The 17,988-nt window shown below is 43.8% G+C and overlaps 1 protein-coding gene across 1 annotated transcript in view; it reads right to left on the bottom strand.

Annotated features, from left to right (window-relative positions):
* Rft1 (RFT1 glycolipid translocator homolog) overlaps positions 1-17,988 on the bottom strand; it is a 43,779-nt gene that overhangs the window by 10,831 nt on the left and 14,960 nt on the right. The window contains exons 7-10 of the mRNA XM_075988935.1: positions 12,156-12,234; positions 8,729-8,779; positions 7,468-7,598; positions 5,399-5,543 (exon numbers count right to left, since the gene is read on the bottom strand). Coding sequence (XP_075845050.1) covers positions 5,399-5,543; positions 7,468-7,598; positions 8,729-8,779; positions 12,156-12,234 — 406 coding nt within the window. The remainder of the gene's footprint in view (positions 1-5,398; positions 5,544-7,467; positions 7,599-8,728; positions 8,780-12,155; positions 12,235-17,988) is intronic.

Raw genomic sequence — 17,988 nt, 5'->3', positions numbered from 1 at the left:
TGAATTTGTGGGGACGTGATTTGTTACAACAGTGGAATACTCAGATTAACATTCCCCCAATCATAGAAACAAACCATACATTAACATATGTTTCTGGGGAAAAAATTAGAAGCTTTATAAAGAACAGTCACTGGCCATTCAGGTTGTACAAGAACAGGGCACAACAGCTGCTGATCTTATAAAAGCACCAACAGCCCTACCTTTAAAATGGTTGACAGACAAACCTGTATGGGTTAAACAATGGCCTTTAACAATAGAGAAACTGCAGGCTTTAGAACAGCTGGTACATGAGCAACTAAATGCTCAGCATATTGAAAACCAACCAGCCTTTGGACTATTCCTGTGTTTGTTGTTAAAAAGAAATCTGGAAAATGGAGAATAGAAACTGATCTAAGAGCTGTTAATAAGATGATTCAGCCAATGAGCTCTCTACAGTCTGACATACCTTTGCCTTCTCTATAGCCTAAATGATGGCCTCCTATTTTTACCAATTTGCAATATGCAGAGTTGTTTTGCATATTAAAACTGTTGAATTTATATCAGATTATATAGAATTGACTTTATTATTTATACAGTTACAGGATACAATCAGAAATTAGGCATCATCCCATATACATAATATACATCCAATCCCATATGTGTCTACTAGATTCTCTAGCACAAGGTAATGCAGAAATCCATCAATTATTGGTGGGAAATGGGCTGAAGGCCTCAAAATTTCATGAAAAACCATGTGAATAGCATAGGTTTAAAAAAGACTTTCTATTATGTGGTCACAAGCCAAGGAGATTATAAGAAAATATCCTACTTGTTCTTTATACAGCCAAACACCACTGCCTAGAGAAGTAAACCAAAGGGTACTCAAAGAAATTAAATATGGCAGATGAATGTGTTCCGTTTTGTAGAATTTAGAAAACTAAAATATGTACAAATTTGAGATTAACTTTGTTGGAACATACTGTACATACATTTCTAGTCTTGTTCAAGATATTATACCTATATAAGTCATTTAACAATGTAATGCAAAACTCTAGTCCTTGGAAATTATTATTGCCAACTGTTCAGGATACTAAGGAAATGCAGGTTAGTAGTTATTCACCTATTTTAATTGAACTTGTAGTCACATTAGGTATGTTTTCAAGATCAAAGATATAGTTTAGATAGAGAAATCATCTTCAAACACCTCAAAGATCTATAAAATATGGCATCTAAGATATTTAAATAACATAGGCTTTTTTTTTAAAAAATGACTATGAGACATGTCTGCTTCTGACAGCACCAATCTACTTCAGAGAAGATAATGGGCACTGAAGAAACTCCACATGGAGTTTACTTTCTTTGTGTCAAAAGTAAGCCACTGGACAAGAAAGTGCCTTTGCCTCAACTGCTGATAGTATACTGTCTTTATTGGACAAGCAGGACACAAAAGAAAGTGACTGCTGAACATTGTAAGGACAAGGAGGGACAGCCCTTCAGAATATCCTATTTTACAGAAAAGTCTGTTGGATATGCTAACCCTGTAGGCTGAAGATGGATGTCCCAATGTTGCAGAGGAACTTTGGGTGACTGTCCAGGCATCCAGCTGTTTCTGTCATTTCTAAATTTTTGGAAGTCTTTTGCATGCACTTCCTGCTTACTCAGTTAATATTATATTCCCTTCTTGGGTCTCTGAGGGAGTTGAAGACTAGATAGTTATAGTTTTCCTTGTTTACCAGATGCAGAAAGTAAGTTATGATAGAAAGTAAATTAGGTACAAGTCTTTGAACTTATCAAGATAGAACAGATGTAGAGTATTTTCTCTGAATTTGCAAAATGCAAATGGACTAGACATTGCTGATGTATTTATTTTATGTAAATACTGTATATAGTTATTGTAATTATTGCACATAGTTTTTCTTATCTTAGTTATAGCCTTTTTATTTTAGACAAAAAGGGGAATATAGTGGTATATTATTTATGTTTTAATAAATAAAGCTTGCCTAAATATCAGTGCAAAGCAATCATATTTATCAGCCATATGGGCCAGGCAGCAGTTGCACACACCTTTAATCTCAACATCCACACTAGTTAGCCATAGAGACCAGGCAGTGGTGGTGCATGCCATTATTCCCAGCACTAGAGAGGAATATAAAATGGAAGACAGGTCTCACTCTCAGTCTCAATCAGAGGATTTGTGGAGGCAGGACTGCCCATTTTCAGTCTGAGATAGAGGTAAGAGCCAGTGGGTTGGCTGCTTTGCTTTTCTGATCTTCAGGGTGAATCCCAGTATCTGTCTCTGGGCCTTTATTATACATGCTACAGTGAGGAATAGAAACACAGATCTTATGCCGAACAACTAAAAGTTTATCTAGCCACAAAGCAAAGCTGTAAGCATTTCAATCAGCATAGAGGTGATGCCTGCAAGTTTGAGCTCTGAAGACACCAGCATGTATTAAGGGAAGCTCAACTGAGCAGGCTGCAAAGACCTTTCAGGAATAGCCAGCGCCAGGACCAGCAGCAAACTCCTGAGACAGAACTTCACAATCCACAGTGAGAATCAGAGGCCCCAGTGGTACGTACGGTGTTACAATGAGCTATACATTTTTAAGAACTTTGTTGATCCAGGGCAGTGGGATGGCTCAGTGGGTACGGTGCTTGCTGCAAAGACTGATGCCTAAATTTGATCCCTGGGACCCACACAGTGGAAGAAGAGAACTCACTCCTACAAGTTGTCCTGATTTCCACATACTTGTGGCACCTGTATACACACACACACACACACACACACACACACACACACACACACAAATAAAGTGTCATGTTTTAAAATTACAGACTAGAAACTAGAAACTTTATCATGGGTTTGATGCCTCATTTTTCAGAAGGCTATTATGATACAGAGATGAGCAAGTAATCTCTCTCTCTCTCTCTCCCCCCCCCTTTCATTTCTGTTATTATCATTTGATTTTGGGAAGACAGTGTTTCATAGAGCCACGGCTGACCTCAAACTCTTTACCTCTTGTTTCCACCTCCTGCATGGTATTTCAAGCATGAAACACCATGATTTTCCTGAAAGAGCAATTTCTAATAAAAAAAATGATCATTCAAACTATAACCCAGCAATTGCACCCGAGGTATCCATCCAACAAAATGTGGACTGGCTCTATTCATAATCACCCAAACTGACCAGCAATAGAAAAAAAGACAAGCCAACTGGTGCCTTCCATTCAGAGAAATGCTCCTCAGCAAGAATACTTTTAAAAGGGTGGCTAGAGAGATGGCTCAGCAGCTAAGAGCACTTTCTGTTGTTTCAGAGGACCTGGTTCCGTTCACAGCATCCACATAGTAGCTTGTAACTGTCTAAAATCCACTTCTGGTGACCCCATTCCCGCTTCCAGCCTTCAAAGACACCGTGCATGCATGCGGTACAGACACATTCACACAGGCAAAACATTTGTACACATAAACTTTAAAATAAAAATTTAAAAAAAAAAAACAAAGAAAAGATTTCTGGGCATTGTGGTGCACACCTTTAATCCTATCACTCAGGAATCAGAGGCAGGTGGATCTCTATGAGTTTGAGACCATCCCAGTCTACAAAGTCAGTTCTAGGATAGCCAGCGCTGTTACAGAAAGAAACCCTGTGTCAAAAAAACAAAACAAAAACCCCAAAACAAAAACAAAAAGCCCCAAACAAAGCAGAACTGAAGAAGCTTGGGCTGAGAGTGGTTAAGAGTCTGCTTAGCATCTGCAGAGCCTGGAGTTCTATCCAGCACCAAATAAACAAATACACACAGCAAATAAAGTAGTAAGGCCAAACCACGGAGATAGGACATTCTTTTCTGCTTAATGCAGGAATCCTTTCTAGGCAAAGTCAAGTTTTATGAAAATAATTAAGTCATCAGAAAAAACCTTTTAGGCTGGGCTGGGAAGTCCTGTGACGTGAATGTTTTCTGACACACACCACTAGTTAGAGCAAGAAGAGAAATGGAGTTCGGGACACCCAATAGGCACAGTCCATGGGCTTTGCAGGGTGGTAGCTTGGTGACAGCTTTGAGGCAGGTGTGGTGGCAGAGGCAGCGTGATGACGGCAGTTAATAGACGTCTCTAGGATGAATCGCCCCACCACACTGAGCAGCCCCTCTTGCAGCTGTGTTGAAGCAGAGGTTGTTTCTTGGGGACTGTTTTCTCAGGGGGCAGAGTTGGTATGAAATAGTTGGACCCCATTTCTGCACATAAACTTCCTAATGGCTTCCCAATGAGGCCTCCCAAGCAGTTCCCTGATGGAAATGCACTACTTAAGGCGCACACCCAAGGGAGCCACAAACCATATCATAGGTTTCACAGCAAGTATTTCCTCAAATTTAACAACCTTTGCTCTGGTATAGAAACATGGTCTTTTCCCCCAATACCAAAAGTCTGAGCTCCATTGTGGTCACTGAAACATGGAAATGTAAAATTGTACTGGCAGGGTTCTTTATTGAGATGGGTCAGCAGAGAATCTTCCTGTTCCTTCTACTGATCTGAGAAAGCAAAAACATCTCTGCTTATTCCAGGATAAAAACTGCAAGTCAGTCTAGAGCCTAGCATAGTTTGAAAGGGTAAAAACTCCCAAGGACTAGCAAGTACAGTGAAATTCTAGGCAGCCTGGGGATCAAGAATTTCTTCTATTTCTTCTGTTCCTCCTCCTCGTTCTTCTTCTTTTTTGTTTTTGTTTTGTTTTGTTTTTTTAAGACGGAGTTTCTCTGTGTAGCTTTGGAGCCTGTTCTGGGACTTGTTCTGTAGACCATGCTGGCCTCAAACTCAGAGATCTGCCTATCTCTGCTTCCTGACTGCTGGGATTAAAGGCGTGCACCACCACTGCCTGGCGTGATCAAGTATTTCATTGATAGATATAGTCTATGCTTTTCTCCTTCCAAATCAAGAGTCCATAGATTAAATATATATTGTGATTTGCCAAAATCAATTTTATTCTAGGCAAATGGCTCTGGGTTATTTTTCCAAGGCTTTTACTAAACACACTCTAAGATTTACAAGGCACTTACTATCTCAGATGATGTATTTAGTACCCAGTAGAGACCCAACATAGACCACACTCTGCTTTCCTCCCTCACTTAGAGGAAACACAGATAAGATAAATACTTGGCAAAATATTTTATGCCTGAGAGGAACATCAACAACAAGGAGGATTCACCACTTCTTTACATGAAGGTGGAAAACTGATCTCCCTGGTGCAAGCCCAGACTGCACACTGATTGTGCACTGATAGTGAAAGAACAGCCCCAAAGCCCCAGCTATCCAGAATTTTGCCCCACAATGACACAGAGGTCACCCAAGTGTGCACATGGCCTGAATTTCACGAGCTGCCTCTATTTCTCTTCAGAAATCAGAACAGACTGTTACAAAGTCTAGCACATACCCGATCCTGAACTAAGCATGGCTCCTCCATAGATGTCCAGAGCCAGTTGAGAATAGGCAAAGCCAAATACAGTGATGGTCAGGCCAGTCAGCACGGCCAGCTTGAGGAGAGACTCCAAAACCACAGCAGCCACAGCAACGTCCTCCTGGGCCAGGGGAAAGGAAGGAAGTCAGAGTCCGAGCTGAAGTGTCCTGATGCAGGCAGGCTCTCCCAGGGAGGCCTGTGAGCCTCTGCTTTTCAACTCTTCAGGAGAAATGTCCGGTGTGCTGAGGAGACACTGCTCTATCCCCACATTTCCACCACACTAGCCAGATCTGTGCTGCTTCTGACTGATGGCAGGGAACTCTGCCCTTGTCACTGCACACTTAGGAAAATAAGTCAGACTTGGAACCAGATCTTACTTTCAGATACTGGGCATAAATTGCATTTTGTCAAATATCTCCTAAGACACATAACAGGTGGATCTAGATTACTTTTAATTGCAAAATACGTCAGAGGGAGGCAGAGGAGAAGGCTCCTCAAGTAAGAGTGCTAGCTCTGCACGCATGTGGGCCTGAGTTCAAATCCTCAGCACACAACAAACAAACAAACAAACAAACAAAAAAAAAAAACAGCCAGGCATGGCTTTCTATGCCTGTAACCCCAGCATTGGGGACTCGAATAAGCAGATCGCAAGAGCTTGTTGGCCAACTAGCTGAGTCAAAACGGTGAGCTCCTCATCAGTGAGAGGAAGTCTCAAGGCCTAAGGCAAAGAAGGCAGAGAAGACACATGGGCACCCGCATACTCATGTCTGGTCTCTACATGTGCATGCAAGGACACCTATCTGCATACTCACATTCTGGTCTCTACATGTACAAGCATGAACACCTGCATTTGCATACTCACATATGTGCATCTCACACACAGTAAATTAATAAAATAATAATTTTAAGGCCAAGCAGTGGTGGTGCACACCTTTAATTCCAGCACTTGGGAGGCAGAGACAGGTGGATCTCTGTAAGTTCAAGGCTACCCTGGGCTATAAAGTGAGTTCCTGGGCGGCTAGGGCTATACAAAGAAATCCTATCTCAGAAAAAAACAAAAACAAAAAAAGACCCAAAAATGTTTTAAAGTAAGTCAGAATTTTCAGTGGTTACGGGGCTGGGAATCTAGTTCAGTCGGGAGGGTGCCTGCCTGACATGTACAAGGCTCCTAGTGTGACCCCTCATGCACAGACTGCCTGAAGGGACACACGTCTGAAATCCCAGCACTTGGCAGGTTAAAGCGGGAGACTCAGAAGCTCAAAGCCATCATTTGCTACATGAAACCCTGTTTAAAACAAACAAACAAACAAACAAAACAAAACAAAAATAGAAACCCAAGAATTAACTAAAGATTAAGGTCAGACAGGAAGACAGCCAGGAACCAACGAGAAGTAAACTGAGTCCTGCCAGCAGTAAGAGTGTGGCGGGAGAATGACCCAGGTGTGATGACACACGCCTTTAACTCCACTATGTAGGCAGCAGAGGCAGAAGGATCAAGAACTTCCAAGTCTACCTTGGCTACAAAGGGAGTTCAAAGTCAGCCAGGGCTACAAAACCCTGCCTCAAAAAACACAGCAAGGCCAGGTGGTGGTGCACACCTTTAATCTCAGCACTTGGGAGGTGGAGGCAGGCAGATTTCTGAGTTCGAGGACAACCTGGTCTACAGAGTGAGTTCCAGGACAGCTAAGGCTACATAGTGAGATCCTGTCTCAAAAACAAAACAAACAGGGGGCTGGAGAGATGGCTCAGTGGTTAAGAGCATTGCCTGCTCTTCCAAAGGTCCTGAGTTCAATTCCCAGCAACCACATGGTGGCTCACAACCATCTGTAAAGAGGTCTGGCGCCCTCTTCTGGCCTTCAGGCATACAGACAAAATATTGTATACATAATAAATAAATATTAAAAAAAAAAAACAAACAAACAAAAACCAAAGCAAAACAGGAGAAAGAAGAGGTCTAGAAGGAAGCATCAGCTCAAACTGAAGGAACACCAACTGCCCACATTTCTTCCCATCCACCCAAGAGAAGTCATGAGCGCCAACCTTACCTGCTTCTGATGTGCGGCATCCTTTTCCCTCTCTAGTACCTTAGCAAAGAATATATAAAAACTCTCCTCTACTGGCTGGAAAATTAGCCTGGCCACAAGGGACCCGAGATTATTCACTATATCATATACGCCTACAAACAGAAAGGAAGAACAATAATCACATTAGTTCTTAATTTCACAGCACTACAGGAAAAATTACTTCTTTAATTTAATGTTTAATTTAAAATTTTTAATTGTTTTTTATTTCTTTTGGCTATAGGATGTCATGTAGCCCAGGCAGATCTTGAACTATCTATGTAGCCAAGAAAAACTTGAACTTCTGATCTCTCACCCTCTTCTCCCAAGCGCTGGGACTGCAGGTGTGTGCCACATACCTACTTTCCACGGTGCGGAGGATTAAACTCGGGGCTCTGTGAATGCCAGACAAACACTGTACTAACCAAACTGCTTCCCCAGCCAAAAGTTTGCAAAGTTGAAGATAAACTGTATATTCCCATGTGGTTGAAGAAATGCTAGATTTATGCACCAAATGGTAGCATCTGTTAAATCTGGAGAATAACCCCAGCCCCTGGCATCCATCCCAGCCCCCTGGCCTGGGAGTTGCTTTGGTCTGGACTCCAAATCCCAGCATGCCAGGCCCTGACCCCTCTGAGGGGGGAGAGGATCAGGACCAATCCCACAGGGTATTTAAGTAGGCTCCCAGAGGAGATACACATGCATGTGCTCCCCGCTTTCCTGTCTCCCCGCCATGTGCTCGGCCACCCGAGAGCACCGTATTTAATAAAACAATGGGCCTTTTAATTCAGTTTGATCTGACCTAATTGGATTTCTTTGCACCAGCAGAGCTGCTAGTCTTAGGATTTTTTTCTAACAATATCTTGCAAAACCTGCAGTACAATATTGCAACCATGATCCTGCCATTGTCACAGTCATGAGAGAGGTGCATTTATCACTAGCCCTTTAGAAAGTAAGTCATCAACTCAAAACTAACCTTTTCTCTGCTTCTACTTCCATGACTCTGGTATCACACTGGAAAATCAATATGAAACAAACCCTGAGAGACTTACCCAGGCGCACTGCCTGGGAGCAAAACTTTGTGACTGTGATGAGCTCCGCCCCTCAAAGTGACTATAGGAAGCAGGGAGAGAGTGAGGGTCCAAACAAGCCTGCCACTCAGATCACACGACAGGGCATCATCAAAGACCTAGTGTCTATTAATGGCATCCATCTTTAATGAAAACACTACAGAATTTCATCTTACCCTGGTCGCCAAAGTTTAATACATTCAAAAATGTCATCACATATCGTTCACCTGTAAGAGGAAAGCAAAGTTATTAGCATTTCAAATGAAATAGTCATTTTTTCTTTCCTTTTCTTTATGATCTATCAGTGCTTCCAATTGATAAATATACTCCCCCACCCCCACCCTTTTTGTGAGTTCAAGAACGGACTCAATCTTGAGAATCTCCTGCCATACGTTCCTGGGTACTGGGCTTACAGGAGTGAGCCACCATGCCTGGATCTAGTTCACAAGTATTCTCAGAGAAACTTAGATAACCAATTAAAGACCAATGTCCTAGCACTGAATTCCCCACCACCTCACAGCTACAGTTCAGAAAGTGCTGAGGTCTTAATTGATGGAGTCTTAAAGCCAAATTAAAACCAAATAAAGAGTATTTTAAAATCAGTCTATTAACAATAAAATATGGTGAGACTGCGCTAATATTAACAGTGAAAACGGCTTCTAAGTCTTAAGGGAGGCCACATACACACTCACCCTCCCTCTTTCGCTCTCTCCCTCCCTCTTTCCCTCTCTCCAGGGTTTCTCCATGTAGCCCTGGCTGGAACTCACTCTGCAGACCAGGCTGGTCTCAGACAGAGAGATCCGCCTGCCTCTGCCTCCTGAGTGCTGGGATTAAAGGTGTGCAATATCATGCCTGGCTTGAATTTTCTTTTCCACAAATGAAACAGCCTGGCCATAATAGAGACAGAGTACCAAACAGTGGCCACAGTCCCAAGGAGCAAGTTCTGGCTTTCTGGCAACTCGAAAGTATCATAAGGTCAGACACCCATCTTCTCACAAGACTCCTCTCTGAAAAGACAACTGTGCGTGACAGGGACCGTGTGGGTCCTCCCAGGCTCTGATCTCCCTCACTGCAGACAGTTCCAGCTTTTAGAAGCAGTCAGTCTCCACACCCAAGAGTTTGTGATTCTAATGATCAAACTAACTGTAAATCAAAAACACTCAGAAAAAAAATGCATTAGAACTGAACACGCTGAACTTAAAAGTTTGAAAACAGTGTGGAAATTCTCATTTGTCAGTGTAAATATAAATTGCTCATGTCATCTAGAGGATTTTCACTATATTGCTTGTTTTCCCTAAGTTTATAGACACTGTTCTTTTGTCAATTTATTAAAGCTGCTGTTTTCTTAAAAAAAAAAAAAAAGAACTGAACACATATGGCTCCTTTATTATTATTCTCTAAACAATATCATATATGATAGCTTTATATAGTACTTGCACTAATCCAGGTACAATTAAGGTCTTCTGAAATGATTTAAAGAATAAAGAAGGATATGCTTAAATCATATGCAAAAAAAATACATTTCTTACACAAAGAATTTTAGTATACCTGGGATCGGTCCAGGAACCAAAACCTGATACCAAGGGACAACTGTGTAGTTCCCTATCAATCTCTAAATTCACTCTTTCAAATGGCTCAAACCCAGAGGTGGCACAAGCCTTTAATCCCAGCACTCTGAAGGCAGAGGCAGGTAACACTAAACTCAAGGCTAGCATGGTCTACTGAGTGAGTTCCAGGGCAGCTGGGGCTACACAGAGAAACCTTGGCTCACAGAGACTCACATTGGAGCAATGGACTGAGCTCCCAAGGTCCAAATGAGGAACAGAAGGAGGGAGAACATGAGCAAGGAAGTCAAGACAGCGAGGGGGGTACCCACCCACTGAGATGGTGGGGCTGATCTATTGGGAGCTCACCAAGGCCAGCTGGACTGGGACTGAAAAAGCATGGGATAAAACTGGACTCTCTGAATATGGTGGACAATGAGGGCTGCTGAGAAGCCAAGGACAATGGCACTGGGTTTTGATCCTATTGCATGTACTGGCTTTAGTGGGAGCCTAGCCTGTTTGGATGCTCACCTTCCTAGACCTGGATGGAGGGGGGAGGACCTTGGACTGCCCACAGGGCAGGGAACCCTGACTGCTCTTCAGATTGGAGAGGGAGGAGGAGGGGAGTAGGGTGTGGGGAGGGGGAGGGAAAAGGGAGGTGGGGAGGAGGCAGAAATTTTTAATAAAAATAAAATAAAATGAAAACAGAAAAAAAAAACCCAAAACTTAGCAAAATAGTCCAAAACAAAACAAAAAACCCCAAAAAGCCTGAGGGTTGGTTCCTCTCTGAGTGCTGACTGAGTGAGATCCAGGCACAGTCCACAGGCACGTACCACTGTTGCTCACCTGTCTGTTCTCAGCACCTGACACTGTACAGGAAACATGGGGCAGAAGGGGAGACGTGCACACTCTCACTACTGCACACAAGACAGCTTTTCTGCTTTATTTTTCTGAGACAGGGTTTCTCTGTTTAGCCTTGACTGTCCTGAAACTCACTCTGCAGACCAAGCTGTCCTCAGACTCACAGCACCTGCCTCTGCCTCCCATGTGCTGGGATTAAAGGTGTGTGCCACCATTGTCCAGCTGAAAGACAGTTCTTAATAGAGTCAAAAAATGTAATATAAAAAAATGTATAAAAAGTTAGGTTACGATAATGAGATTATATGTTTTTCTCTAATTTTCAAAATTTCTGTCATTGATCTAATACCTTTATAATAAATTTATTAAATGTTATAATTTGGGCTTTTCCAGTTAGATTTTACTGCAGTTTGGGTATGAAGTGTTCCTCCAAGTCCCATGTGTTTAAGGTTTGAGCCCTGGGCACGGTGTTACAGAAACCTCCAGGAGGCAGGGACTGGAGGGAGAAAGTCAGGTCACTGGAGCATGCTGCTGAGGGATATATTAAACTCTGGCCCCTGTCTGTTTCCTGGCAAGCCTCCTCTGACATGCACTAGCGCCATGATATGCTGTGTTACTTTGGGCCCAAAGCAACAAGGCTAAGTAGCCATGGGCTAAAAGTGTGGGCCAGATTGAACCCTTCCTGCTTTTAAGTGATTATCTCGGGTGTTCGCCACAGACTTAGTTCAGTTAAGCCATCCTTTGTTACTACAGGACTCCCAAGTCGGTCCACACAGAGCACGGCCCCAGTCTCCTCATCCCTACACAGAGGGAGAGAATGTCTTTTATAAGGCTGTGGAGAGATTTAAACTAGACAGCTCAGGTAAAACACAGAGCTAAACAAATAATGGTTCCCCTACCTTCATTTAAAACAAAACATAAGGGGCTGGAGAGATGGCTCAGTGATTAAGAGCATTAACCATATGGTGGCTCACAACCATCTGTAAAGAGGTCTGGCGCCCTCTTCTGGCCTTCAGGCATACAGACAGAATATTGTATACATAATAAATAAATAAATATTTAAAAAAAAAAACACAGCAAGCATTTTCTAGGTGTCCTCTGCGAGGACCCCAGACAGGCACTCTGGAGTCAGGGTCCCGTGAGATCTTTTGCTTCTATCATGATCTCCCAGTTGCTCGGCGTGACCTTTTGCTTTACTTACCTTCTGTCAAAATCTGTTTCAAGAAAGACTGTTTGAAAAAACTCCAAGTCAATTTAGCCTCTTTCCAATTGACAAATGCCTAAAAGGAAAAGAAATCATACAACAAAATTACCAGCATTTCAAAGCTAAGAGCTACCTGGGAGGCAAAGGCCCATAAGGTCCCAACTTGAATAGTTCCCTCTGAATCTTCAATCAGGGATAAGCACACAGAACCAAAACATACCAGAAAATAATGCATACGGCAGCTATAATTAAAATCTTGAATGTTCCTGAAGGCCTGTGGTGAAAGCCTGGTCTTCAGTAGGACCTGACTGGAAGGTGGCAGAGCCTCTCAGCGGTGTGCAGTGAGAAAGGACTAAGGCCACTAAGGGTGGGCTGTGGGGAGCACTGTGCCAGCCCCTTCTCTTCTTTCCCTTCCCAGACAGGAAGGAACTTTTTGTACTTCCACCACAATGTGCCACCCTGACACAGGCCCAACGCATCAAGACCAACTGACCATAGATGGACAGGCATCTTGTAATCTCAGTACCCAGAAGTCTGAAGCAGAAACATTCTGAGTTCAAAACTAGCCTTAGCTATAAAGGGAGCTCTAGACCAGCCTAGATTACAAAGTGGGCCCCTATCTCAAAAAACAAAGCAAAAAACTTCAAACAGGAGTGGTGGCTCCTGTAATTCTAGCATCAGGAGGCAGAAAAAAAGGACTGACCTCTATCCAGAATATTCTGGTGACAGAGTGAGTTTGGGGCCAGCTAGACTATAGAGTGAGACCTTGTCTATAAAAAAACTAAAACTGAACTAAACTTTCTTTATGATTTGTTTCAGTTAGTTGTTACAATAACAGAAAGCTTACTTCCAAAATTGGAAGGCAAAGTCTTAGGCATATCTAAATCATTACATAAAGAACCCTAAAGAATTACTAGTGTTCCTTTGGATGCCTCTGCAAATATAGAAAGAACACTACCACATCTAAAACACAGTTCACATTCAGTTCTTTCCTTAAAAAAAGATGATAGATAGATAGATAGATAGATAGATAGATAGATAGATAGATAGATAGATGATAGATAGATAGATAGATGATAGATAGATAGATAGATAGATAGATAGATAGATAGATAGATAGATAAGGTAGATTTGTTCTTCAAATTCCACCCCTTGTATTCCTTATCTTAAGGATACCTTTGGCCACTTAGCCTTGACACCGTTATAAGGTGTACTCACATATTCCAGAAGAAAACCAGCCTTCCTAGGTCAGGTAAATCACTCAGAATCGGTACAACAGATCAAAGTCTAGATTAATAATCACAACAACAAAACCCTAACTTTACCTCTGCCTCTTCTGAACCTTCCAGGAGCCTCAGGCTGCCACTTCCTAAAGACAATGAAGGTGAGGAAACAAACACTCAGCGAGCCTTCAAGCCAGAAAGTGAACAATGGATAACTGGTTTCCTCAGTTCCCAGCGAGGACTCTCTGTCGCAGGCATCCTAGAATCTCAGACATTAAGTCCAGAACAATGCTGCCCAGTGGAATTATACTGCTTAGTTTTCTGCAGACACAGAAAACAGGAAAAAGAAACAAGGGAAATCATTCTGTTTTGCTTTTCTTTTATGTATGTATGTATTATGTATACAATATTCTGTCTGTATGCCTGAAGGCCAGAAGAGGGCACCAGACCTCATTACAGATGGTCGTGAGCTACCATGTGGTTGCTGAGAATTGAACTCAGGACCTTTGGAAGAGAAGGCAATGCTCTTAACCGCTAAGCCATCTCTCCAGCCCCTCTGTTTTGCTTTTCAACACATGTTCTAGCCATATAGCCAAATAACTTTCAATTCACTGTGTGGCTTAGCCCTCTGTCTCATTGCCATGACAAAACACCTGATGCGAGAGGCTCAAGCAAGGAAGTTAGGCTGGCCCACACTTCCAGGGTCCGTCCTGGAAAGCCAGGAGCTGAGGCAGCTGGCCGTGCTGTATCCACAGTCAGAAAGCAGAAGACAATGAATTCCAATGGTCAGCTCCTTTCCCCTTTAGTCTAGTCCAGGACCCACTCATGGCTGGTTCTGAACGCACTAAGAGTGCACCTCCCCACCCCAGTCAACCTAATCTAGAGATTCCCTCACAGACGTGCTTAAAGGGGCCTTTTCTAAATGTTTCTAGCTCCTGTTGGGTTGATAATCAATAGTAGCTATTATATGTAACCCAGGCTGCTGTTACTGATGATCCTCCTGTCTCAACCTCCCCTCCTGAGTGCTGAGATACAGATATGCAACACCATAACTAGCTAATTAAGACAAATGTGTGTGTGCGCGCGCGCACGCACAGTGATTAGAAGACACCTCTGGGGAGTCAGTTTTCTCCTACGTTTACATGGATTCCAGGGTTTGAATTCAGGTTACCAAGTGTGCTCATCCAGAGCAGCTCTTCCAGCAGGGCCATCTCACTAGCCAAACCTGACTGTGAACTCTCTGCTTTCTTGCCTCCACACCCAAGTGCCAGGACCTCAATCCCACACTACCACACCTCATTTCTTTTAAGATAGGGTCTCAGATGGCCCATCTAACTATGAACTCAATATGCAACAGAGGAAGACAGTGAACTCTGGATCCTCCTGCCTCAACCTACCAAGTGCTGGAATTATGGGCACGCCATCACATCCTGCTGAATAATTTTAATATACTTAACTCAAAATATTATTCTGTTGGGCAGTGGTGGCACATGCCTTTAATCCCAGCTCTCAGGAGGCAGAGGAAGGTGGATCGCTGTGAGTTCAAGCCCAGCCTGGCCTACAGAGTGAGTTTCGGAACAGCTCTGTCTTGAAGAATCAAAAGGGAAAAAAATATTATTCTTTTACCACGTGCTGAAGATAAAGACACAGCGCAGCATTTCACACTGTTGTTTTCACACAACCTTTAAAGTACAATACGTATTCTAAACTTACTGCTCCCTCAATTCAGATTATCCCAAAATGCTCTACAGCTGCATGCAGCTCAGGCAGATGACTATTTTAGCCAGGGCAATCCTAGAACACCTGAGAAAGTGGGGGCTCTTTTTCAGCCCTGATCCTTCTCCCCTTTTCTTTTAGAAGAGGATGGGCCTGAGCCCCCCCAAACTGTGCTGCCTTCAGGGTGTCAAAACTCTGAGAAGATGCCAAAGTATCTCTAGCCCTGAAGGGAGCCTTCCCCAGACAGAAGGAAATAGGGCCAAAGATGTTTGTTCTCCAGAACAAAAGGTGCCAGACAACCTAGCACCACAAGAGGGCACTGTGGACCACTCATTCAGAAGAGAGACAGCATCTCCCATCTCCCATCGCCCCCGCCCCAGCACAATGGTGTCCCTCTGAGGATCTGTGCTGTAGCACCTGTGCTAGTTCAAGGGAAACGAGAAGCTCAAGTTTGCCCAAGGGCTCTTGGTTCCTGCCACCTCCGCCCCCTTTCCCAAGATACTCTCACTTAGGTGGCCCAGGCTGGCTACCTCAAAAGCTTGTAGCCACTGTCCCTCCCCATCCTCTCAAATGCTGGGATTGGAGGTGTGCGTCACTACATCAGACCCCAAGATACTTTTGTTGAAGCCTACTTGCCAGTAAGTAGTAGTGTTTGGGCAATCAGTTCAGCTTTCAAAAGAGAAAAGTCCTCGGGAGAGTGAATCCTAATGCCTCAGCATAGATTCAGAAGGAAAGGCCACACTATTTACTATGGCCAAAGTGTTCATTAAGGACACGTTGGCAGGAAGTCCACTCTGAGGCTTGGGTTCTCAGGCCGCTAAGTGATAGAAAAGAGGAAGCAAATTCTGGGAACTTATATCCTCCTACTTAGAATGGATCCACCAACTACTTAATAAAGCTGAGCTAAGACGGGCATGAATTCCTCTGAAATCTCCCGAGCAGACATCCACAGCCTTCTGTGTTAACTGACACGGAAACTCGGAGGGTGAAAGGTGAAAGGCACTGTATGAACGATGACAGGCTTAGAATCAGAATCAGGCTCATCCTGCTGAGTCACTCTTCCCCTCCCAAACTCTCTGACTCAGGATGAGCAGCTGTAGCCCTCCACACAGAAAAGTCACTGGGAAGCCTGAGGCCACGGGCATCACGGGCATTGCCTCCACTGCTCCGTCTCCATACAGCACTCTCTCCCTTCTCCTTTCTCTTCACATACCAGTCCTCACAGGCCACTGGCTGCCCCAGACTTGCCCATCCTCCCATTTTCAGCACCTCATGACTGTCCTCGTCACTTCCTCCCAGCCAGACTTTTCACTAGAACTTCTGGTCTAGCCCATCCTTTTCCCTGCAGGTTCAGGCTCTGCACTAAGCTCAGAGCCTAGTTTAAACTGCTTCTTGACTTAGCCCAAAGACCATGGGCAAGACAGCTAACTTGCTAAGCCTTGTTTTTGTCGCCTGCAAAATGAGATAAGCTCTATTGTACAGGAAAATTAGTTAGGCACTCAAACTCTGAGGCACAAGGGACTAAGAGCTTAAGGTTAGATAAAATTCTTCTCAAAGAGAGAGAGAAAGAGAGAGAGAGAGAAGTCCTATTTCACGGAGATCTTAGGGGCTGAATGAGAGAAAAGTCAAACACTAAAAAGCCACCCAGCACCATTAAAAACCTTTCAGATGGGTATGGTAGCCCAGCACTCAGGAAGTAGGGACAAAACCCACAAGTTTAAGGGTATCCTCAGCTACATGGTTAGAAGCTAGCCTGGGTTACAATAGATCGTGTTTAAAAAAAAATTCTAAGAGAAGACCAACCATTGTCTTCACTTGGATACCCACTGCTAAGCCCACCTAGCTCCAAATATCCCAGCCGACGGCCACACAGAAGGCCCTTGCTGAACTCAGTAGGTCACAGAATACAACAAAAAGCTGTAGAGCTCACTGCAGCGAGCATGTGATGGAATACCCAATGCAGACTCAGCCAGCCACGCTGTGTGCTGCGTCATCACAATGCACAGGACCGTGTGCATCTAGTGTCATCAGAACAGAAGCTCGGGACGGCTAAGAATCCTATCCGAGTTCAGGAAGGCTTCCTGGAGGAAGCTGCCTTGAGAGAGAGCTTAACAGGGGTGGGCAGAAGTGAGCCATGTATGTGTGGTGACACTCAGAACCGCGGGAGAACAAGAGATGCTTCAGAATATGGGGATGACTGGGGTCCTTGAGTGGACCAGATAGGGAGTGACAGAATAAAGGTGGCTAGAGATTATGAAGGGAGGGGAGCATGGCATGATGGGCTAGCACCAAGTAGTGGTAACCCTGGTTTGAACTTAATTTGGGAGCAGTGGAGCTTAAGGAAGGTTTGGTTTTGTTTTAGAGTAGAAAAAAATTGGTTATTTTTAATTTTTTAAAATTAAATTTGCTCTTCAACAATTTTGCACACATACAGTACTGTACTGACCCGGCTCACCCTTCCCCAGCTCCCTATCAGCCCTGGCTACCTGCCATTCCCTACAGACCGTTCTCATTTCATGACTGGAATGTCCGTATTCTGAATCCCAGCCCAGTGATGGGCACAGAGCAGGTTAAACAACGCTTTTGTTCTCCCGCGGTTCTGAGTGTCACCACACGTACACGGCTCACTTCTGTCCTCCCCTGTTAAACTCTCGCTCAAGGCAGCTTCCTCCAGGAAGCCTTCCTGAATGCCCCAGATAGGATTTTCAGTCGTCCCGAGCTTCTGTTCTGATGACACGAAATGCACACAGTCCTGTCATCGTGATGACGCAGCACACAGCGTGGCTGGCTGAGTCTGCATCGGACACTCCACCACAATGCACTCAACATGGACTCATGCTGAAGACATGCGTGCTGCGGTGAACTCCACAGCTTTACTTAAAAATCTGCAG

This window comes from Microtus pennsylvanicus, chromosome 10 (assembly GCF_037038515.1).
Source record: "Microtus pennsylvanicus isolate mMicPen1 chromosome 10, mMicPen1.hap1, whole genome shotgun sequence".
Classification (NCBI taxonomy): Eukaryota; Metazoa; Chordata; class Mammalia; order Rodentia; family Cricetidae; genus Microtus; species Microtus pennsylvanicus.
Note: the sequence above shows the minus strand (reverse complement) of the source record. Positions and strands in the feature narration are given on the sequence as shown.